At 39.3% G+C, this 23,778-nt stretch overlaps 2 protein-coding genes across 3 annotated transcripts in view; one reads left to right on the forward strand and one right to left on the reverse strand.

Moving 5' to 3' along the window:
• UBAC2 (UBA domain containing 2) overlaps window positions 1-23,778 on the reverse strand; it is a 185,984-nt gene that overhangs the window by 73,101 nt on the left and 89,105 nt on the right. Inside the window, exon 5 of the mRNA XM_064585933.1 lies at window positions 399-522. Within this exon, the coding sequence (XP_064442003.1) occupies window positions 399-522 (124 nt within the window). The remainder of the gene's footprint in view (window positions 1-398; window positions 523-23,778) is intronic.
• Window positions 9,204-23,702, forward strand: GPR183 (G protein-coupled receptor 183). Of its 2 annotated transcripts, XM_045869652.3 has the most exons (3): window positions 9,231-9,292; window positions 17,063-17,238; window positions 22,045-23,702. In XM_045869652.3, exon 3 carries the CDS (start codon window positions 22,060-22,062, stop codon window positions 23,146-23,148), a length of 1,089 nt encoding a protein of 362 aa, XP_045725608.1. In that variant the 5' UTR covers window positions 9,231-9,292; window positions 17,063-17,238; window positions 22,045-22,059; the 3' UTR covers window positions 23,149-23,702. The 2 variants fall into 2 exon arrangements, with proteins under 2 accessions (XP_045725609.1, XP_045725608.1); XM_045869653.2 differs by lacking the exon at window positions 17,063-17,238 and having other exon boundaries at window positions 9,204-9,292.

Below are 23,778 nucleotides of genomic sequence, written 5' to 3' on the forward strand. Positions count from 1 at the left end.
AGAGCTTTATTTGTGACACTGTACTCAATAAATTAATCTTGACAGTGATTTTCCACTTTCTACCTTTCAACTGTTCCCATTTGTTTCTACTTCATACTGTGATTTTTTAAAAAGTACTTACACAGAATTGCACAATGCAATTAAAATATTTTCCACTGAGACAAATTACAGTGAAAGCTCTTATCAGATTTCTAAAGACTATGAAAGTATTCTAGTACTTTATATACCTTGATGTTCTTGTTCTGTAACACTTCCTTTGAACATTTGATATAGATCATAAAGCCAAACTTATGGGGAAAAAACCATTGCTTTCAAGGAGATCAAATGAGAAAGAGAGCCCCCCCCCCAAAAAAAAAGATCTGGTTAAAGAAACGTGAACATAAAAGTCCATACTGTACCTGCAGTCCCAATATATAAATCAATGTCTTGTTTGTGATGGACAACGGGCCCAGAATTTGTGCCACTTGGATTCTTGGTATGGAGCAATAAAATGGTACAAAGAGAGCAAACACAGGTGCCAGGCTATGCAAATAAATAAAAAAAAAAATCACTATAGTATTATACTCAATTTAAAATACCAATAGCAAATATATATTATTGAAGTAACACTGCTTATAATTTTATTTCTGTCTGAAAGCATGGTCTCAGATATATAAGTTGGTTTCTATATGTGCATCACATTGGAAATAATTTGTACTTATAGATAAAATTTTTATGAAAACTCGAATTATCTAATACTTATTGACGCTCCTAAAATGATTGCAAAGTGGTTCAGCAACTACTAATAAATTGTCAGGCACTGTGAGAAAATCTAAAGTTGCTGCTATGTTTTCTTTCCATGAATGACTTAAATCTAATGAAAGAGACTGTGACAAAAGCAACATACATCATTCACCATGGTCACATCCCAAAGGCTCATCTCCCACTGTCCAACTGTATCACCATAGCATTTGATACCCTTACCACCCCTGCCTTCCCGTCCTCAAACCCCTTCTTCCCCCTGCCTTAAAGCCTGTTCTTGCTGGTCCCCCAGATTTCTCCTGCCACTCGTCTTCTACCCTCTCCGAGGCTCCACTAGAGGCTCTTCTTCTTGCTCCGGTGTCTCCTTGCATCATCACAAGCCCTTCTCCGGCATCAATTATGAAATTGAAGTGAGTTCCCAAACTGTCTGCCTGTCCCTCCCCTCGTGATGAAACTCAGTTTGATACCTTCAACTTGACATATCCAAAAGTCACAAGTGTCTTTCTCATTAAAGTCTTGTTTCTTTCTAATCTGTCTTTTAACACTGTTGACACACAAAACACAACTCTGATCATGTCACATGCCTGTTTAAAACCCATCCTTCCACAGGCTCCCCAGATCCAAAGAGGAAATGTAAATATGAACATGAAATAGCAAAGCCCTCCAATTCTTTCTTATTAGTGTAGCTTCCCATACCTGTCCTCGGCCCCCTTCCTCTGACCTGTCTGTCCCTCCCCCCACCTTAACCCCCTAAGACGCTCCCTGGGCATATTAGACTTTTAACTATTCACTGACACAAGTTATTCTTCCAACAGAAATGTCCTTCCCACTTTTCTGCTTAGGAAATATCTGCGGTGTAGGACAGCTCAGTTCTGTCCCACAGGGATTACTCCAGCTCCTCTGGGTGGCCAGAAGCTCCCTTCTTTGCTCTAAAACCACCCCAGTCTCACTGTTGCAGTGACTCGGTGAGTCCCTGGGCACTGGGTGTGAGGTGGTAGCCCAGGTTCAGGAGCTCCATCTACGTCCAATCTCAAGAAACTAGCTCCAGGACTGCACACGCACATTCCCGCCATGACTAGGTAGGCAACAGCAATGAGGAGAATCATCTGGACACACACTCGCACTGATTCTTCATTAGACACTCGGCTTCACGACTCTACCTTTTATTTTCCTTTTTTTTTTTCTTTTTGGTGAGTGGCACTAGTACATCTTTACCATAAGAAAATGCAAAATGCAAGAAATGTTCTTACTACCATTTTTGTGGAAACACAAGACCCTTTTGTGCCAAGTTTTCCCTTCTTCGATAGAGATCATGTTATTAAAAAATCACTCACTGTCTTCTCAATTCTGCTTCTAAAAACAAACGAAAGCAAACATACACTGCAAATGTGAAAAATGGCAGCAGCATCAATAGGCATCAGTAAGAATGCAGCAAATACTAGAATAGGGAAAACCCCAATTGGCGAACACGTAGGTGCCAGACACTGGGTAAGGACTGGAGACCCAGAGATGTAAGATGCAATCTTTCTCAGTCTTGCAAGAAGGATGACAGGGACATGGCAGCCGAGGTACGTACACAGCACAGTGGCTCGGTCTCAAACGCCTCACTCAGTTGGCCCTACCATGGCAGGGAAGGAAATGCATCCTCTTGGGTCCTCCAGCATGCACCACAGGGCTTGGCCCAGCATGGGAGCTCATTTAATTTGGGGCAATAAAATAATCCTTATTCTTGAAGAGTTGTATGATCAGGTTTTTTTTTTTTTTTCCCAAAATGGGATAGTACTTATGAATAGAGCCTAGTGGCTATAATTCTCATCTTTTTTTTTTTTTTTTAAGATTTTATTCATTTATTTGATAGAGAAAGTACAAGTTGGCAGAGCAGCAAGCAGAGGGAGAAGGAGAAGCAGGCCTCCCCTCTGAGCAGAGAGCCCGATGTGGAACTTGATCCCAGAACCCTGAGATCATGACCTGAGCTGAAGGCAGACACTTAACCAACTGAGCCACCCAGGTGCCCCTTTTGTTATTTATTTTTAATTGAAGTAGTATTAACATATAGTGTTATATTAGTTTCAGGTGTACAATATATTGATTCAACACTTCTGTACATTACTCAGTGCTCATCACAATAAATGTACTCTTGTTTTTTCTAGGGTTAGGGTTAGAGTTAGGATTAAGGTATATGCTTGGTATCGTACAGTTCAGAGGCCTCTCCAGAGGATCAGAATTAGTGTTAGTATTAGGGATAGCATTAGGGACAGGGTTTGAGGTTAGGGGTTGTGCCTGGTATCCTGCAGTTCAGAGACCTCTCCAGAGAATAAAACCCCAGACTTCTGCTGGGGTAAGAATAGACATGGTATCCATCCACCATTTGAGGCAAGGAAAGGATTTGGGGCTCTACATACTCTTTAAATAGATATTCAATTGGTCCTCTGTTTTCATGTCTACCTTCACACACCCATTTTCAGATATACTACCAATTCTCAACTGTTTTGGTGCTTCTCCAGGATAACTAGGTTGCTTCTCGGTTTTTCTTATGGTTTGTTTTGGAAGTCACTTTCTCAGCTCTAGGGTGTGGTTAGGGTTAGGGTTAGTGGTTAGGGTGTGTGCCTGGTATCCTGCAGTTTGGAGACTTCTCCAAAGGCTTATGGTTAGGGATGGTATTAGGGTTAGGGTCAGGGGTTAGAGGTTAGGGTTGTGCCTAGTATCCTGCAGTCCAGAGACCTCTCCACAGAATTAAACCCCAGACTTCTGCTGGGGTGAGAACAGACATGGCAGCCATCTACTGATCTGAGGCAAGGAGGCAATCTGGTGCTCTAAATACTCTTTAAATAGATATTCAATTGGTCCTTCCATTTTTATCTCTACCTTCACACACAATAAATGTACTCTTAATCCTCTTACCTATTTCACCCATCCCTACACCCATCTCCCCTATGGCAACCTACTTGTTTGTTCTCTGTATTTAAGAGTCTCTTTTTCCAACATCTGTCCATCAATTATCTGAAAGTCATTTCTTTTTTATTCCCCCTTAAAATATCCTTATTTAATCTTCATTTCTGAAAGATGATGTTGGTAATTTATTTAATTTTTTTTAAATTTTTAACTTTTTTATTATGTTCAGTTAGATGTTGGAAAATATCATGTACAGGTTGCAAGCATTATCTATTTCATAATAGCTGATTAAATATGCTTTTAGAAGTAAAAAAAGTGAGAATCTCATTTTTCATTGGTCTTTTGTTTTCTTTGTTCATTTGTTTTGTTTCTTTAATTTTGCATATGAGTAAAATCATATGGTATTTGTCTTTCTCTGACTTATTTCACTTAGCATTTTCCCCTCTAGGTCCATCCATGTCATTGCAAATGGTAAGAATTCATTCTTTTTTCATGGCTAATATTCCTGTGTGTGTGTGTGTGTGTGTATGCAACATCTTTATCCATTCATCTATCAGTGGACACTTGGGTTGCTTCCATATCTTCGCTATTACAAATACTGCTGCAATAAACATAAGGGGTGCATTTCTATTTTTGAATTAGTATTTTCATTTTCTTTGGGTAAGTACCCAGCAGTGGAATTAATGGATCATAGTAATTCTATTTCTAATTTTTTAGGGAACCTCCATACTGTTTTCCACAGTGGCTGCACCAATTTGCATTCCCACCAACAGTGCACAAGGATTTTTTTTTTTCCACATCCTTGCCAACACTTGTTATTTCTTATCTTTTTTATTGTAGTCATTCTGACAGATGTAAGATGATATCTTACTGTGGTTTTGATTTGCAAGTCCCTGACAACTGAGCATCTTTTCATGTGTCTTTGGCTATCTGTATGTCTTCTTTGGAAAAATGTCTGTTTAGATCCTCTGTCCATTTTTTTAATCAAATTATTTGAGGGTTTTTTGGTGTTGTGATATAGAAGTTCTTTATGTTTTTTGGATATTAACCCTTTAACAGATAAATCATTTGCAATATCTTCTCCCATTCAGTAGGCTACCTTGTTGCTTTGTTGATGGTTCTTTCACTGTGCAAAAGCTCTTTATTTTGGCGTAGTCCCAATAGTTTATTTTTGCTTTTGTTTCCCTTGCCTGAAGAGACATATCTAGAAAAATGTTTCTATAGCCAACGTCAAAGAGATTACTGCCTATGTCTTCTTCTAGGAGTTTTATAGTTTCAGTCCTCACATATAAGTCTAATCCATTTTGAGCTTATTTTTATGGTCACATTTTAACTAACTATAAGGTTTTTAAAAGTCTCCCATTAGAGGAGTGTCTGGGTGGCTCAGTCAGTTGACACAACTTGTGATTTTGGCTCAGGTCATGATCTCATGGGTGGTGAGATCGAGCCCTACGTAGGGCTCCATGCTCAGCGGGGAGTCTGTTTGAGATTCTTTCCCTCTGGCCCTCCCCCAGCTCTCTCTCAAATAAATAAATATTTTTTAAAAAGTCTCCCAATAGATTATTCTATCAGAAAGCACAATATTTTACTTGGCATTGCATCCCCTGATACCTATGTAAATCCTTACACATAATTTACTCTCAATGTTTGATTGTAAAAAACTGACAAAGCAATTTTAATGAACAGAGAGTTATTTAAACTGCCATTCTATGGATAAAGAAATTGTGGTATATATATATAAAATGGAATATTACTCAGCCATCAAAAAATGAAATCTTGCCATTTGCAACGGCATGGATGGAACTAGAGGTATTATGCTAAATAAAATAAGTCAATCACAGGAAGATTCATGTCATTTCATTCATATGCAGAATTTAAGAAACACAACAGAGGAGCATAGGGGAAGAGAGGGAAAAATAAAACAAGATGAAATCAGAGAGGGAGAGAAACCATAAGAGACTCTTAATCATAGGAAACTGAATATGGCCTGCTGGTCTCTTGCTGGAGGGGAGGGGGGTAACTGGGTGATGGACATTAAGGAGGGCACATGATGTAATGAGCACTGGGTGTTACATGCAACTGAGGAATCACTGAACTCTACCTCTGAAACTAACAATACACTATACGTTAATTGATTGAATTTAAATAAAAAAAAAAACTGCCATTCTAAATACTACACAAAAGAACTGTTTAGTTCCATTTCAACTTACTGAAACTCAAAGTTGATTAAGTAGCTGTGTATTCTTTCCATTAAGAAGTACAAGTTGGTCACTCCTGGACTTAAAATCCTCCATTGAGTCCCCACCCAAGAGTAAAAGCCAAAGTCTTTACAAAGACCTAAAAGGCCCTGCATCCTGGACCCTGAACTTGGGTCTTCTACTACGTGGCCTCCCCGCCACTCCCTCTGGCTGCTCCCTCCACGCTGAACCAGCCCCAGCAGGCATGTGGTGCCCCAGGGCACGGGCATCTCCTGGCCGCCTTCCCAGAGACATGTGCACCCTTCCGGTCTTTACTCACATAGCTCCTTCTCGGAGAAGCCCTCCTTGGCCGCTTCATTCCTAAGTGCAGCCCCTACCCTACCTTACTGACCCATCCCCACTCTGAATTCTCTAGTTCCTTTCCCCACAGCACCTATAACCTCCTAATCTACCACATGACTTACTTATCACCTGTTTCTCTGACTGGAGGGAAACTCTATGGAGCCTGGGATTTCTGTTGGTTTTGTTTGCTGCTTTATCACCACTCTCTAAAACCATGCCTGGCACAGAAGAGTTGCTTAAAAAATATTTGCTGAATAAATGAATTTCTCTTTAAAATGCCAAACTACACAGAATTTGCCTTTTGTTTAAAAATGCGTCTTGCTTTATTATCTTTAATGGGATTAAAACATACAGTTTCATATGCCTACTCAAAATATGGCCTGCTGGTCTCTTGGTAATAATAAGAAAACTCTATTTTGGTTGCACTTGAGAGATCTCACCACAGAACATGTTCTTTGAGGTACTTAATTTATAGAAGTTCTCCTGTTTACATGTAGCAACACAGTGTAGCTGTGTATTCTTTCCATTAAGAAGTACAAGTTGGTCACTCCTGGGCGTGTAAAGGGTGATGTTACAATAGAGAATCTGAGGCCATGTTCCTGTTTGAGGTTACATTTCATTGTAAACTAAGAAAATACTGATAGGAATTTTAATGACCGCAGTTCATGTCTTACATACCAATAAAAGAAGTTTAAAAATTCCTTAGAAGTTATTCATCACTATATAGTTTTAAACGATGACTAAGTACTAGACCACATATACCCATAATACAAAAGCACACATTTCAGACCATGAACATACAGGTTGTTTTGTAGAAATTTCCGTTGCTATTTCTACACACACAGACTTCACAAAATATCATGTTATTAGTCACTGACCAGTTTTTCTCTTTTCCTTATTTTATGATACAACATCTGTTCTCTATACTGTCAACAATAATTCAGTCTGACCCTTTTCATACTGTGACTTCTGGAAGCCCTGTCTGGCTTAAACATATTAAGCTGAAGTACAGAAAAAAGGAAAACAGGTTATAACTCCTTCCTTCCTTCAACTAATGTCACTAATATTTACTGAGTATCTACTATATACTTACAACTGTACTTGATAGGATAAAATACTAGAAAACACTCAGTTCAGGTCACAAATGTCCATCTTATCTCTTCTACAGAAAAGGACATTGACTGCACTTTTATAGTACAACAACAGAAATCCTGGTAACTTTCAAAGACAAGAAAAATAAGGTTTGTGGGCTTATGCAATGATCACACTCTATGCCCCACAGCATCTCACAGGACAATCACCCCGTTGCCTTTTCCTTACATACTAGACCACTCTAATACCAAATAGGAGGTAGATCCAGTTTGCTAGAACATTCACTTTAACTAAGTGAGTTCTTCATTATACAACAATGTTTTACTTAATAAAAACTATTTCAAAAATTAAAAGCCAAAACACACCATGAGGATGTCCTTTCAACAAATTGAGACGCTTCTTGACAGTGTCTTCTTCAAGTATTCTTCAATCTAAGTTTTAAATAAACTAATTCTAGAATATTTTATCATATTTATCCAGCAAATCATAAAATCTCTTTATCTCCCCCTGAGAATTTTTGCACTAGGAAATATCATGGTGATCATTTACTTAAATACCTTTATTTTATAGACAGTGAGGAGGAGGCCCAAAGAATTGGGTGTTGTTGCTCTTCTGACAGTGTTCCTTTACAGATCTTCAGCCTTTTAGAGCTGAGAAGAACCAAGTGCCCTTCTAGAGGGAATGATACCACTGATGGGCTAAAGCCCCTCTGGCCATTTTGACAGATCCTGGAGTGGAAGGTCTGAAGTCAGAGTTACAAATTCCTACCAAAATGATTCAATTCGCTCAGTATCATCCCTCAAAAGAGTCAACCAGTTTATGTAGGCACCTAAATAAGAAACAGCCTATTCCATTTCTTTTATGATCCTAACTTTTGGGAACTATCTTCATATTTTGATTTGAAAGCTATCTCTGGTAACTTCCTCATACTGGTCTCCTTTCTATTCTCTGGAGTCTGGAAGATCAATATCGCAACTAAACCCTTTTCTATGAGATGGCTTTCAAATGCACGAGGATGATGATCACATCTCTGCCAAGCCTAAACATTCTCAGTTTATTCATTCATTTCTCCTAAGACCTGGGAACCACAACCCTCACCAGCCCGGTCACACTGGTCATCTATACCCTTCGTAAAATGCAGCACCCAGAGCTGACTGGGAATGGCCAGATCAGTCCTGGGTTAAGTGTGACTATCGCCTCTCTCGTTCTGACCAGTATACTTCTATTCCCTTAGCCTACATATAAGTTGCATTTTGATAGCCCTGTTACATAGTTGGGTTTAAACCGAGCCAACCAGAACCATAAGGTGAAGAGCATAGGTCCATTCTATGCACAGATGCTGGGTTTTCAGCTGTAAGATGTCCCCTCCAACTCTTCCCCTGTCATTCACGTCCCTGCAGTCACAGATTCTGTCAGTTGGCCTCCTGCCTGAAAACCTGACTAGTCCCTGTACAGTGCAAAAGAACATCACTCTCCCAGTCACCACAGAAACCTTTGCTTCTTTCTCATAGGCTGTTAAGATATAGAATGAGTAAACTACTCTCTGCATCAAGTTTCCAGGTAGACAGAATTATCACAGTTGACTTTTTTTTCTTTAAAACATTTTAAAAGCTCATACTTTTACATAGAATATGGATACAAAATCATTAGTAATTGTCATTCCTTTTTTTTTTTTCCTGGTTAAGGTTTACTGCGTTAGTCTTCCTTTCAAAAAAAATTTTTAATACTTAAATTTTTATTAAAAAACTTACGAAGTTCCACAGATATTACCAAGGGGTTTTTGGATAATTATTCAAAAAAAAAAAAAAATCACTAACAGAAAAATTTCACTTCCCACTTAAAAAAAAAAAAAAGTTCACACGCATACACGAGGTTAACTGATCATTACTATGCTCAGTCACAGGGTGACAGAAAAAAAAAGCCAGCCCCATAAAAGGACGCCTGCATAATCTCTCTTAACATGCCAAAGTAACCTACTTCAGTTGGGCAAATACTGTTACTGCCGGAGGACCCAACAAGTCAGAGAGGTAAGTACTACATATTTTGTTCTTCTAACCAAGTCTTTTGTAAAACTTTAGAAGCCTAATTAAAGTATAAAGTAAAGGAATAGAATCTACTCAACAGCAACTATAAACATTTCTAACAAAAAATTGTTATCATTAACATAGTTTAGACTCTCTGATGACTGGCAGTTCTAATTAGCTAATATTGAGGTAGGTGAAAACAATGGATCATGCCAGAAATCTATGCCAAAAAATAGGGTTTACTTTGTACTTCTGTGTGAGCCTCACTATTGCAAAAAACAGTATCCAGTAAAAATCAGTAAATAATGCCAATATTTCAGGATACTTTAGAACGAAGGGAAAGGAACAAAGTTATTTTAAAATGGAGTATTCCTACACTTAAATGCATGTGTATACAAATTATTCAGCACACCTGAAAATAAAAGGGTCATTACATTCTACTGTTTGACCATGTATCTATGTACATAAAGGTCTTTTCTATACTTCTATACTTTCTAGTGTTTCTCCGGATAGAATCCCAGTACCAGAATTCCTCGGGCAAAGGGTATAAATGTTTTTAAAGCTTTATATATAAATTGATGTTTTTTGGTTTACAAAAACATTTTAGCAATTTACCCTCCCAGTAGTGACAGTCTGGGCTTTACCGCTTCTCAGCAAACCTGAATATTTTAATTCTAAATATAAACTGTTAATAAGTGAAAATGAATCCGTTGCTTGCTTTATATTTATTTAATGATCACTAAAGCTTACATGTAAGAATTTCCATGTGCCTAAAAAAATGTCACAAAACAATGAAGTCCATGCAGTGATTTGCAATATTTATGTCCAGGTTGGGAATGGTAGTAATAGAAATTCTTGACAAAACATAAGCTGTGAGACTTCCTCTAAAGGAAGGCATGTCTGGGGGCCCTAGGGGGTATCGTTCCAAATACAGTACAGTGCGGTGGTTCGGAGCGTAGGCTCTGGAGTCAGGCTCGAACCTGGGTTGGATTATTTCTAAGCTGTGTGGCCTTGGGCAGTCTCTGACTTCAGCGGCTTCATTTGTAAAATGGGGAGTAATAATACAGCCAAGTCCTTGTCACCTTGGCTGTCATATAGTAAGTGCTAGAAAACTGCTATCATTATTCTCCCCTCCCTCTACCTGTTAAACCACCAAAGGATGAATCTAGTAGGCAGTAGGCAAAGTTTCCTTGCCCTATCATTTGGTGAGAATTATTTTTCTTAAACTTATTTGCAGATCTTTACAGCCTATTTTACATAAAGACTGAGCCTATGGAGGGTAAACATCTCACTGTGCTTACCGTCTGGACTCTGCATCTGCTAATATTTCAGTGCATGCTTTCTCTCTGGGACTTAGTCGTATGTTTGGGACATGACACTGTAAAGAGCACACTGCTGAACAAAGCCTCCTCACTCACTGGCTCACCAGCTATCATGGGGTGGGGGCGGTGGCCGTGGTGTAATGCCTCTTATAAATTACCTTCAACTGGCTTCCAAGAGCTTATTAGTAAGGTGGCCAGTCATTTACTGGAATAAGTACTACCTCAGATCACTATATGACTTTCCTTCACTTCGGTAATCCACAGGCATTTACTAGGTATCTACTGTAGGATGGTTCTGAAACACTCTATGGGATAAGATATTGTGGAAGAGAAAGCCATCATCCTTAAAAAGTGTGCATTTAAAAGAGAGAGCTTCCCATCCTGCAGAGGAATTTACAAATAATGCTTCTCTCCCTACCATGGGTAAGGGCCTGCTGCAGTGTTCAAGGCCACAGAGTATGGAGGGTGCTGAGGGTGTGTAAGCCTCTCTAGCCCATATAATTCCTCAGCTTTGCAAGAAGTCTGTAAAGCACAGGGCTTCAATGTCAGATGAGATAATGCATGTGAAAATCATCTGAAAACTGTAGAGTTAACAAAGATTTTTGTGGTGTTTTGAAAGCTCAAAAAGAAGAATAAAAATATTTTGTTAAGTTTCTACAAATACGGGGCACTTGGGTGGCTCAGTCGGTTAAGCTTCGGCCTTCAGCTCAGGTCATGATCCTGGGTTCCTGGGATTGAGCCCCACATCGGGCTCCCTGCTCAGCAGGGGTCTGTTCCTCCCTCTGGCTTGTGCTCTCTCTCGCTCTCTCTCTCTCGCTCTTTCTTGCTCTCTCTCTTTCTCAAATAAAACCTTTAAAAAAAGTCTACAAATACCTAAAAAGTAGTATAAAAATACATTAACAGCATAAAAGCTATCCTAGGGGGCGCCTGGGTGGCTCAGTCGGTTAAGAGTCTGCCTTCGACTCAGGTCATGATTCTAGGGTCCTGGTATCGGTTTGCATGCGGGAGTCTGCTTATCCCTCTGCCCCTCCCCCTGGCTCGTGCTCGCTCTCTCTCTAATAAATAAATAAATAACTAAAATAAATAAAAAAATCTTTAAAAATAAATAACTAAATAACTAAATAACTAAAATCTTAAAAAAAAGATTAAAAAAAATAAAAACTATTCTATGTATTCACCATCTTCTTCTTCTTTTTTTTTTTTTAAAGATTTTATTTTATTTATTTATTCATGAGAGACAGAGAGAGACAGAGAGAGAGAGGCAGAGGGAGAAGCAGGCTCCCCGCTGAGCAGGGAGCCCGATGCGGGACTCGATCCCAGGACCCTGGGATCATGACCTGAGCCAAAGGCAGACGTTTAACCATCTGAGCCACCCAGGCGCCCACCATCTTCTTTTAGTCCAAAACGTTTTACGGAAATATTGTTAAAAATAGTAAAATCTAAATTCATTTGTAAAACCTTTACTTGCTTTAAAATATGTTACAAGTAAATTAATGAATGCCTTCATTTAAATCAACACATTTCCCTCTTCCCCTCCCTAGTTCCATCTCCCCAGCTCTCCTCTCTAGTTCAGACAGGATGAGTTGGTACATGTAAAGTCTTCCTATTTTTACCTGTTTTCTACCAATAACATCAGATCGTGTTGGAAACAGGAGCTAGGGATAAAACACATCACACTGAAAGTGATTTCTGGAGCCAATCTGCCAGGACTTGAATCCTGACACTTAACAGCTGTGTCTTTAGGCACGTCATGTAAGTGCTCTGGGTCTCTGTTTCACCACTGGATATGGGTTTGTGGAAGTTCTGTGATGATTCAGTGAGTGAATATACGTAGTGCCGAGAACAGTTGCCTGGAAGACAGTCTGGGCTTAATGATACTGGTTACTATTACTAATCAAGAACTCTGATAAAGAACCTCTGACTAAGGAAGGATCAAGAAAGCTGGGGCTTTGCTGTTCTTTAATGGGTAGTTGCTGTGCCTCAGTCATGGGTCAGCTGGAGATACACAAAATTAACAAAGTTCCCACTCACGGGACTTCACTGGCTAGTCGGAAACAGAAAAAGAAACTCAACCATACCGATGCTGGTACAGAGCACAGCGCCCTCACAAGGACACTCTACGCTGTCTTTCTTGGGGGCGGTGACAAGGAAGCAGGAGAGGATAAAATCAGGGAAGCTTCCAGAACAGCTGAGTTTGAACTAAGTCTTGAAGGAAAGTAGGAGCTGAGGATATAGGACAAAGAAGGAACAGTGCCAGAAAGGCACAGAGCTGTGAGAAAACACAGGACATCAAAAAACTGCGAATAATTCCATAAGGCTGGAGCCAGGGCATCAGAGGGAGAAAATGGCCAGGGAGGCAGTGCCCAGTCAAAAGGAAATCATGTGTCCTGACGGACCGGGGTTCAATGGGCCGCACTTGAAAGGCATTGTAAAAGCTGAAGCCGTAGCTCCAGGGAGCAGCAAGGGTGGCCTGAAGGTAGGCAGCGGTTAGCGGGAGTGGTAGCAGGACAGGCAGATGGACAGACAGACACACGGTGCAGAGGAGAGGTCGAGTGCAGGAGAGTCAGGAGGCTGAAGGCACAGGAACTGCTGGTGGGAGGTGGTGGGTGAGGAGGGTGGACACCTCTGTGACTCCTAACTTAGTACCTAGACCGAGGGAAGGCTCCAAGCAAATGACCTAATCTCTGGAATTCTGTTTATCCACAAGATAAGGATTTTCAATGTTTCTGACTAATTTCCATGAGATAAGAGACAAACAACAAAACCTGAAACTCCCTTGAACTTTAAGGAGAAAAGGCACATACAATTTCTAGAAACATTTTGAACTCAAGAGGATAAAGGTTCTGCAGACTCAGATCTTCACTATAAAATCTTTTTATATTACCCAGTTATCCTACTTATAGGTCAAATCAAGCCACATGGAAACACGGTATTTGTCTTCCTCACACTGAAATGAGTATTACAGTGGGATTCTTTTTTCTTACAGTTTCCAAACATTACGTCGTATAACCCTAGTCCTTTGTATTACCACCTCCTTTGTCTTCATGTTTGGTAACTTTCACACCATCCTAGTCAGTACTAAAGCTGCCAAAAGCCACACAAAGAAAATCAATGAAAGGTGAAAGAAAAATAGCTGGACTATGTGAAACCCCAAATGCGCAAGTGGGTGTTTAATCCACTAATTTGAACGTCAGGCCCCTTTCCCATCGATTTCAACATACACGTTGACGGAAGGTGAAGTGGTCTTCTTTAGTGCCCATCAGGTGAGGACACCGCAGACACACAAAGAGCAAACTAGAGACTGGTGAACACCGTTGTTTGCTGTCTTCAAGAAGTTCTCCGCGCCCTGTCCCGTAGCTGACCCTCTGCAGACCTACCGAGAGGTGGTCAGAACCAGCCTCGGCCATGGGGCCAGCGGCAGGGTCACACATGCACGAGCCAGAAAAAGCGAGCTCCCCGGGAGGCAGGGTAGGGAGGTCCCCTCACACAGACCGGCCACAGACAGCTCGGCTCCGAACACAGACACTCTGGCACGTGTGGGGCTCTATCCCGGGAAAGTGCAGGCGGCTGCCAGCGCGTCACCTTCTGGGAAGATGTTCCCTAGATCCTTCCAAAAATGAATCCTGACCACAGTCACAGCTATCAAAATAGGACTCAAAGCTGGCTGGAAAAAAAAAACATCACCTGATAGTGCAGGATGATTTATTTCACTAAGTTAACCGGGGCGCACACTATTATGAGCAGCCGAGCAGCAGCTTACGGCAACAGACCATCTGATTTGCCGATGAAGTGACAAGAGGCTGGTCGCAGCCTGTCTGTGCCTTGGGTTTCTGTCCCACAAGTAGGAATTAATGTTTCCCACCTGCCTACTTGACAGGCAAATGGCCCACACCACCCCTCAGGTGATGGTTGTTTAGTCAACTAAAAAGAAGGGGGGAAAAAATCACTGGTTGAGTGCAAGGCCATGACGTGTGACGCCGGACCATACTCAGATGTCCCCATTTGCTCAGTCAAGAACAAGGAGGCTTTTGCAAGTAACTGACTGACAAGTGCTCAGAAAACTAGGCAACCAGAGGAAGAAGCAAAGATTTCTTTCTTCCGTGGGGTCTGTTTATTCTCAAGGGCACTGTTAAACAGCCTTGGCCTGTGATCCTGATCCATCTGCACTTACCTAGTTCCTCCATAGACCGAATCCTTGTTGTTCCACAGAACCCAAGCTTTTGCCTGTATTCTCCTGTCTCAAAAATTTCATTTTCCCCCCACTCCAGAAACTTTCCCTCAACCTTACCTCTCCTCAACAAAATAGCCAAAGGACAGTGTATCAAGAGAAATCAGAGAATCAGATCGATCAACACTCATCATTTAACAATATACAACTAAAATCCATATCTATGGGTCCACATTCTTGTGCCTCTTCTGGTTGTTTTGAAAGCATGGTCCTGGAACTTCCTCTTTGATGCATGTCACTGTGGGAGCTCTGAGTCAGATCATCTTGATGTGTAAACATGGTCTCGAGCAGACTTGGCCTTACAGAGAAGTCACCTCCTGTTGCTTATCATTTCACATGACTTGAACCATTCAATTCATAGCTAAGGCCTGAATTTAAACAAAATTACTAAAAACTTAGCTCTTTTTCATTTAAGGTTGTTGATGGGTTATTAAGTGAATAAATTATTAGGGGTAAAGGTGACATTTCAGGAATCTTAAGGCAAAAACTAAAAGCCAGTACTCTAATTCATACTAAATCTTTGAATACAGTGGTTTGATTCTGTTTCTGCCACAAATAAAAGCTAAGAAAATAATTATCCAGGCAAGTTGGTACCAGGGTAAATATTTCCATAGGACAAATTACATTAGAGCTCAGACAATTTTCTTAAGTACTAATAGATGAGTTTTGGGGCAAGCCTCTTATTTTCTTCCTTTCTGTAGCTAGAAAGATCTTGTCAGCTCATGTCAACATGTCCAGTTATGCAAAAACGAGATGATAATGTCTTAAAAAACGTTAGCTACTCTAGTAGCAATGAAATCAACTCTAGACACACACAGACCCACTACCGAAAACAAGTAAAAATACAGTGGAGGGTATTTTGCTGTGGAAGAGCTTGCTGTTTTACATATGCTAGAATAGTAGCAGAGTTACCAATACTGCACGGCAGAGACAAAACTGGGACAGACCCCCTCTGCTTCACCACAAACTTGGCAACAGAACTGGCACAAATGGCTGCTAGGGTGGCCGTAGTTACCTCACTTTGAGGAGGGAAGCGGGCTCCTCAGGCGAGACCTGAATACAGCCCCACATTTTAAGCAGCCCAGTTACTAACTGTGCCCTCAGGGTAAAGGTTTCCATCCTCATTCACATCACAGTGTGGGGCCTTAAGGAGAGTTTAGCAACCACATATACCTTTCCACTAGAAAGCATTATGAGGAAATTATAATTATTACAGATATAAGTATTCCAAGGAAAAAAGATTCAAAACAAACACTCCTTTGTGCTTTTCTCTAGGCAGTAAAACGACAAGGCATAGTACTTCCAAGTACAGTGCAGTATATCTATACTAGTAACATGTCAGAAGCTGTTGTCTAATGATGATAAAAATGTAAGATACTTAAGGGACATTTGGTTGGCTCAGTTGGTAGAGCATGTGACTCTTGATCTCGGGGTCATGAGTTCAAGCTCCACGCTGGGTGTAGAGCTTACTTAAAAAAAAAAAAAAAGATGAACTTATTTTTTTTTTAAAAAGTAAAATACTTAAAGGGTATTCAAAAATAAATAAAGGAAGAAAAGGAAGAAGGGAAGATGGACGTTAGTTATACCTGAAAAAAAATGATTAAAAGAGCAATTTGCAATCCAAAGGTTGATAAGGAGTACTGTAATCCAAAGAGCATACCAGAAGCCTGGTATGTGTGACAAGGAACGCTTTGAAGAACAGTGAGATAATGCTTCATCAGACAACAGCACATTCCCAACATCATACATTCATCCTTTAGTTTGAGGCCCTCCCATACTGAAAGATATCATCTCGGTATTTCCAGGACCTAGCATATGAAAACACTAAAAACAATTTTTGCTGAATAAAAGAATGGAGTAAGTCAAGGTTCAGGAAAGTAAGCTTGAATCCTCAAATGACTAAAGGAAGGTATAAAATGTATCTCCAAGGGAAGATGATAATAAACGGGGATCAATTCATACAAGAATGGGATAACAACGGTCAAGTACATGAAAGGATTTTTCTCTCAATTTAGAAAAGATAAAATTGACTAAAACTATGGCATTGATAGCATAGGATAGATATAATCAAGAACTAAGGTAATACGCTAGCGTCGCTGACTAACAAAATCAACTTTCAAGAGGTTACCAAACATCCAAATGACCAGATTTCAAGACGGCCTTGATTCATCTTTTCCAAAGATCACTTCTGAGCCATCCCATTTACATGTCCACATCATGCAGGTGTCTTTCTCTGACTGACTCAGGACGAGGGTGGGCAGTAGGAGGCCCCTCAAGAGTCTTCTCCTTGGGGTTCGATGCTGTCCTGGAAATAGGAACTCCATCCACTGTCATTAAGAAGAACCATTTGCTGCTCTGGAGTGGCTGGGCCACACTGATCCCAGGCTGTTTATTTACAGGTAAGGATTCTTAAAGCCTACACCACTTCGAGACCACAAACTCTCAGTTCTTTTATGAGCTGCCCCTACCAAGGACTGGACAGAGTAAAGAGACCTGAAGCCAGATCACCAGGGAGAAGGATCCAGCCTGACCTTTTAACCTCCATGCCACTCAGTTTCCTCACATGGCAAGTAGATAGGGGACAGCAGTACTTAGCCCACTGGGTCGCTGTGAGTGTTCTTCCAGATAGGACTTAAAGGTAGGCACCCAGTAACAATGAACACACCAATCTGAGTAAAGAGCACTGAAGGACTACCTTTGAAATGTGTATCAGAAGACAAGGTTTTTGCAAGACGAACTTAACTAAAAAATTTTCTTCTCAGATTAATTTATTTACCAATTTCCTCATTTCATAGTCAATTCATGTTCAGTATTAAAAATTTTAAAGTATATGGATAAAACTCAAAAATGACTTGTACAAAATTATGTTTTGGCATACATATCCGTACAGATGCGTGTGTACCTATAATTGCTTCTCCTTCCCCCCCCAAAGTGGTACGTTGTGGAATCTGCTTTCCTTACTTAACATTATTCCCTGTCAAGAAATAGGCTTCCACACTGCCGTTCCAGTGACTGCAGAGTACTCCACTGTATGGCTACCACAGATACGTAACCAGTCCCACGATGATGGACATTTGATTTGTTTGCAAATTTTCACCTTTATAATTAGCGCTGTTAAATATTCTTGAACGTCAAATGTTCTGCAACCCCTGCCATTTCTGGCTCTCCTGAATGCCGTACTTCATTCAGGAAGAAGTTGGATGCACGTTTACAATATGGCAAGCAATGGAACATTCTTCTCTGAGTCCTACATTAATGTAACTTTCCTAATCTCTACAATAATATTTACTCATATGGAGAATTTCTACCCCAGTATGTATTTTAAAAGCATTTCCCGAATCTGCTGAGAAATACTCCTCAAAATAAAATAAACATGCTGAGTTTTTTCAGAAAAAAAAATTCTCACAGAAAGTACAAAAATAAAAGAAGTTCTTGCTACCTGTTCCTAAGTTATAACCCCTGCCTGGCATTTTTACCTCTCTGGGTCTAGTCTCAGTTCTTGAAAAGTTACTTCTCACATGAAGCCTTTCTCAACTAAGTGGATAAAGGTTTTTCTACTTTCATTCCACAATCGCAATTCCCATGATTTCAAGAATCACTCTATTTTTTTTTTCTGCACAAAAAGAAAGTCCATATTTATTGGGGTTTTGTTTTGTTTTCGATCTTATTAATTTCTACAATTATCTTTATCATTTTCTTCTACCTTCCTTAGGTAAACAATTCTCTTCTAGCTTCCTGAACTGTATATCTATTTTCAATCTTTTTAAAAAAAATACATGCTTTCACAAGCATATAGAGTTGTTGAGTCACTATGCTGTGCACCTGAAACTCATGTAACATGTGTTAACTATACTCAAATAAAAATGTGCGAATAAAATAAATACATTCAGGGCTCTGCGTCTGAGATTAACACTTCAGCTGCATCTCATAGTTTGGCATAGAGTATTTTTGTCATTTTGTTCTAACTACTTCAAAATTCCCACTGTGATTTCTTAACCCATGAGTCTCTTAGAAGCATATTTTTTTTAGATTCCAAATGTATCCTTTATCTTTTTATTGTTGATTTCTAATTTAGTTGCCCTATAGGCACCGTCATATCAGCTGCTAAGTTAACAGTTTTCCGAAAGTTCTGAGGTCCTCTGATGACCTCGTACAAAGTCAAATTTGCAAAAATGCTCATGTCCCTTCAGCACAAATTCTGTGAAGTCACATTGGGTAAATCTTCTAAGTCTCTATAATCTCTTTTTTATCTGGCATATTCTAATAAAGATGTGCTAAAATCTCCCATTATGATTGTGGATTTGCCAATTTTTCCTTTAAATTTTGCTGTTACATGCATAATTCATGATTTTTATGTTCTTCGTGAACTGTTCTCTTTTACTTCTGTCATGACCCTCTTCATCTCTATTGATACGGAATTTGCCTTGAAGTCTGTTGTTTTCTGAAGTTAGCATTGCTACTCTGGCTTTCCATGGGTTGGGATCTGATTGATATGTGTTTTCCCATGCCTTTATTTTCAACCTTTCTGAGTCACTTTTTGAGCTGTGTCTCTTCTAAGCAGCATACAGCTGGATTTTTTTTTTTTACAAATTCAAACTGAAAGCTAGTTTCTTTTAATAGGTGGGTTCAATATATTTAAATTTCTTTCTCATAATCTCCTATCTTTTCTTGTTTAACAGAAAGTACCACTTCCATTTTTGTTCCCTTTTGCTTTAGGTCGTATTTCCATATTTTAACAATTTAACCTATCAACACTGTATGTAGTACATACCTATAACATTGTAATATCACCCCCTGATAACCCCCACTGCCTGTTAGTTTCACTGTTTAAGACTGTTAGAACTAAGTTAGCAGTTAGAGGAGTTGTCAGTGCTTTGATATGGCTAGGGATAGAGTCTTTTTCTTTTAATGTAAACCATCATCACTAGATCTACTGAAATCTTCCCTTAATTTTGGTGACTTTCAGATGAGATCTGTGCTCAGAGACAGTCCTATCGGAAGGTCATTTTTCTTCTAAAAATAACTTCACGGAGGTTATTGTTCTGCTCTCCCTAAGTTTTATCCAAAGCTCAGCCCCACGTAAGGAGTTTTATTGTAGCTTTCCACTTTTCAACGTAGGACTTGAAATTTCATCTTAACATTATTTATCACAAGAAAAGAACTGGAAATAATCCAAATATTCATCAAGGGAGTAGCTAAGCAAATTATGCATTAACACACTGGAATACTGTAGAAATATCCAATGTCTACATGAGATCTACATATGACAAATACATAGATTACACTGATCCATGAACATGTTAAGTGGATAAGGCAGAACACAAGACACCACGTGTGTAATGCTTACTAGCATGCGAAATGTAGGAAGGGACACTGCATGCATCAGTCAGTGGAGTACTTGGGGAATGATCTAGCTCAGAATTAATCTTAACCTTTCCCCCGAAACAGCTTAAGTTTTTTTCTTTCTTTTTCGTCGTTTTTTGTCGTGGTTGTCGTGGTTACCATCTTCTTCTTTTTTAAAAGAAAACCTAACTTTCGGTTCCTAACAAGGCCTTAGCTTGTTTCTCATACTTTTTAGGTTAACACAAATCAGATCACTGTGGTAAATTCATATTTCACTAAATAAATGTGTGACTGATTTCATTTCCTGGCAGTGATACGCATTTGGACAAAAAAAAAAAAAAAAGTCCAACTGAAATTCAATTTAAAAGCAAAGTTTTAGTCCCGTCTGAAATGTGGGGTGCTGCACACGATTTTGTTCTTAACCAGTGATTCAGAAAAAAAGGGGGAAATTTCTGCCTAAAGAGTTAGTGCATCCCCTCTTGTCACAAAAATATATTTGCTCTATTTAGATGGTTTTGTTTCCTTTGCCAAAATCACCAAATTGTGAGACAAACATAAATCTGATTCTTTGTTCTTGTTACTGTATACGTAAACATATTACATATCACAGATTTTTCTTTCTTTTTTGGGGGGGTACTTCTTAATAATCCCCTTTATCTATTTCACTACACTCCCCCGCCTACTTCTCCTCTGATAACTACCAGTTTGTTCTCTGTATTTCTGGTTCTGTTTCTGACTTTTTTGTTTCTCTTGCTTTTTAGACTCCACATATAAGAGAAATCATATGGTATTTATCCTTCTCTCGACTTCTTTCACTTAGCATAATGCCCTCTAGATCCACCCACGTTGTTGCAAATGGCAAGATCTCATTCTTTTTTATGGCTGAGTAATATTCCTGCATGAGTGTGCGTGTGCGTGTGAGAGTCGTATCTATTCACCTATCAGTAGACACTTGGGTTGCTTCCATATCTTGGCTATTGTAAATGCTAAAATAAACACAGGGGTACATATATCTTTTTGAATTCATGTTTTCATCTTCTTTGGGTAAATACCCATTAGCGGAATTACTGGATCATATGGTAATTCTATTTTTAACTTTTTGAGAAACCTCCATACTATTTTCCACAGTGGCTGTACCAGTTTGCATTCCCACAACAGTGCACAAGGGTTCCCTCTCCTCTGCATCCTCATCAACACTTTTTATTTCTTGTCTTTTTGATACTAGCCATTCCGACTGGTGGGAGGTGATACCTCACTGTGGTTTTGATTTGCATTTCCCTGATGATTAGTGAGGTCGAGCATCTTTTCATGTGTCTGTTGGCCATTTGTAGGTCTTCTTTGGAAAAATGTTTATTCAGGTCCTCTGCTCATTTTTAATCAGATTATTTTTGTTTTGAGTCAAATAAGTTCCTTATATATTTTGGATACCAACCCCTTATTGGATGTATCATTTGCAAATATCTTCTCCCATTCACTAGGGAGCCTTTCTAAGGTTTTGTTGATGGTTTCCTTTACTGTGCAACACATCATAGATTTTTAAAAATTATATAAATCTTAAAATTTTATTTTATTTTTTTAAAGATTTTATTTATTTATTTGAGACAGAGAGAATGAGAGAGAGAGCACATGAGAGCGGGGAGGGTCAGAGGCAGAAGCAGCCTCCCTGCCGAGCAGGGAGCCCGATGCGGGACTCGATCCAGGGACTCCAGGATCATGACCTGAGCCGAAGGCAGTCGCTTAACCAACTGAGCCACCCAGGCGCCCAATCTTAAAATTTTAAAAGTTAGATCTATAAAAGGCGTTTATATTGCTTTTAGTTAAATATGGTTTTAATTAAAAGTACTCTCCTTGGTTCTTCCTAGAGACTGTGAACACCAATGATGGATACAAAACTGGACAACAATTTTACGACAGTCTCTGCAGCTTCTCCGGGCAACGACTGTGATCTCTATGCACACCACAGCACAGCCCGGATACTAATGCCTCTGCATTACAGCATTGTCTTCGTAATTGGGCTTGTAGGAAATGTGCTAGCCTTGGCTGTCATTATCCAAAACAGGAAAAAAATCAACTCTACTACCCTATATTCAACAAACTTGGTGATTTCTGATATACTTTTCACCACTGCTCTGCCTACACGGATAGCCTACTACGCCCTGGGCTTTGACTGGAGAATCGGCGACGCCCTGTGCAGGGTAACTGCGCTGGTGTTTTACATCAATACATACGCAGGTGTGAACTTCATGACATGCTTGAGCATTGACCGGTTCTTTGCTGTGGTGCACCCTCTGCGGTACAACAAGATGAAAAGAATTGAACATGCAAAATGCATTTGCATATGTGTCTGGATTCTAGTATTTGCTCAAACACTCCCGCTACTCATAAAACCTATGTCAAAGCAGGAGGAAGAAAGGACTACATGCATGGAATATCCAAACTTTGAAGAAACGAAATCTCTTCCCTGGATGCTGCTTGGTGCATGTTTCATAGGATATGTGCTTCCTCTCCTGATCATTCTCATCTGCTACTCTCAAATCTGTTGCAAACTCTTTAAAACTGCCAAACAAAACCCACTAACTGAGAAATCTGGTGTAAACAAAAAGGCTCTCAACACAATTATTTTTATAATTGTTGTATTTGTTCTCTGTTTCACACCTTACCATGTTGCAATTATTCAACACATGATGAAGAAGCTTCATTTTCCTGGTCTCCTGGAATGCAGCCAAAGACATTCATTCCAGATCTCCCTGCACTTTACAGTATGTCTGATGAACTTCAATTGCTGCATGGACCCTTTTATATATTTCTTTGCGTGTAAAGGGTATAAGAGAAAGATTATGAAGATGTTGAAGCGTCAGGTCAATGTATCAATTTCCAGTGCTGTGAGGTCAGCCCCTGAAGAAAACTCGCATGAAATGACAGAAACTCAAACAATGATACATTCCAAGTCTTTAAATGGAAAGTAAAAAGGAATTAAATCTTGGGTTTACAGCAAAGTAGACTGTATGACAAACTTTGCTGGACTTTTCTTATAAAACAAAATGATTGTTCAACTTCCAATAAGGATTCCTGTAAATTCCTTTCATTGGGCATGAGCTCCCACCTCCAACTTGGAAGAAAACTGATGTATATTATTTTTTACACTCAAGAAAATAACATAAAGCAAAGTTCTAATTTGTAAGTGAAATACTATACCAAAAGGGAGGCTATTTTAATAACTCTCAGTGTAAAAAGTTTTATAAAAAATTAAGAAAATTTTTTATAAAAAATTTAAAATTACAGCATCAGTATTTCCTGCCAATAATTTGGCAAAAGAAAAGACTGTAAGATTGTATACTGCCCATGTAAAAATGTCAATACTGTAACATGTTTCTTTCTTTTTGGTAACATATTTCTTTAATACCTACTTCTTTCAATCTTAGACTTTTATCTCCTCAATAACATCAGCATTTTTGTTTTGTTTTGTTCTGAGTTGTAATATTTTGTCGAAGAACTCTTTTGGAATAAAGAACAGGATGCTACAAAATTAAGAGTATGTCTTTCAATGCCTACTTACAGGGAGAAGAGAATTAGCAATAGATAGATTTGGATGATAA

Source organism: Mirounga angustirostris, unplaced genomic scaffold, assembly GCF_029215605.1.
Source record: "Mirounga angustirostris isolate CCGP_5_RB_7025 unplaced genomic scaffold, mMirAng1.0.hap1 SCAF_3, whole genome shotgun sequence".
NCBI lineage: Eukaryota > Metazoa > Chordata > Mammalia > Carnivora > Phocidae > Mirounga > Mirounga angustirostris.

What these genes read in the sequence shown, in the direction of transcription:
- GPR183 (XM_045869653.2), top strand. Translation starts at nt 22,060, where the DNA reads ATGATGGATACAAAACTGGACAACAATTTTACGACAGTCTCTGCAGCT.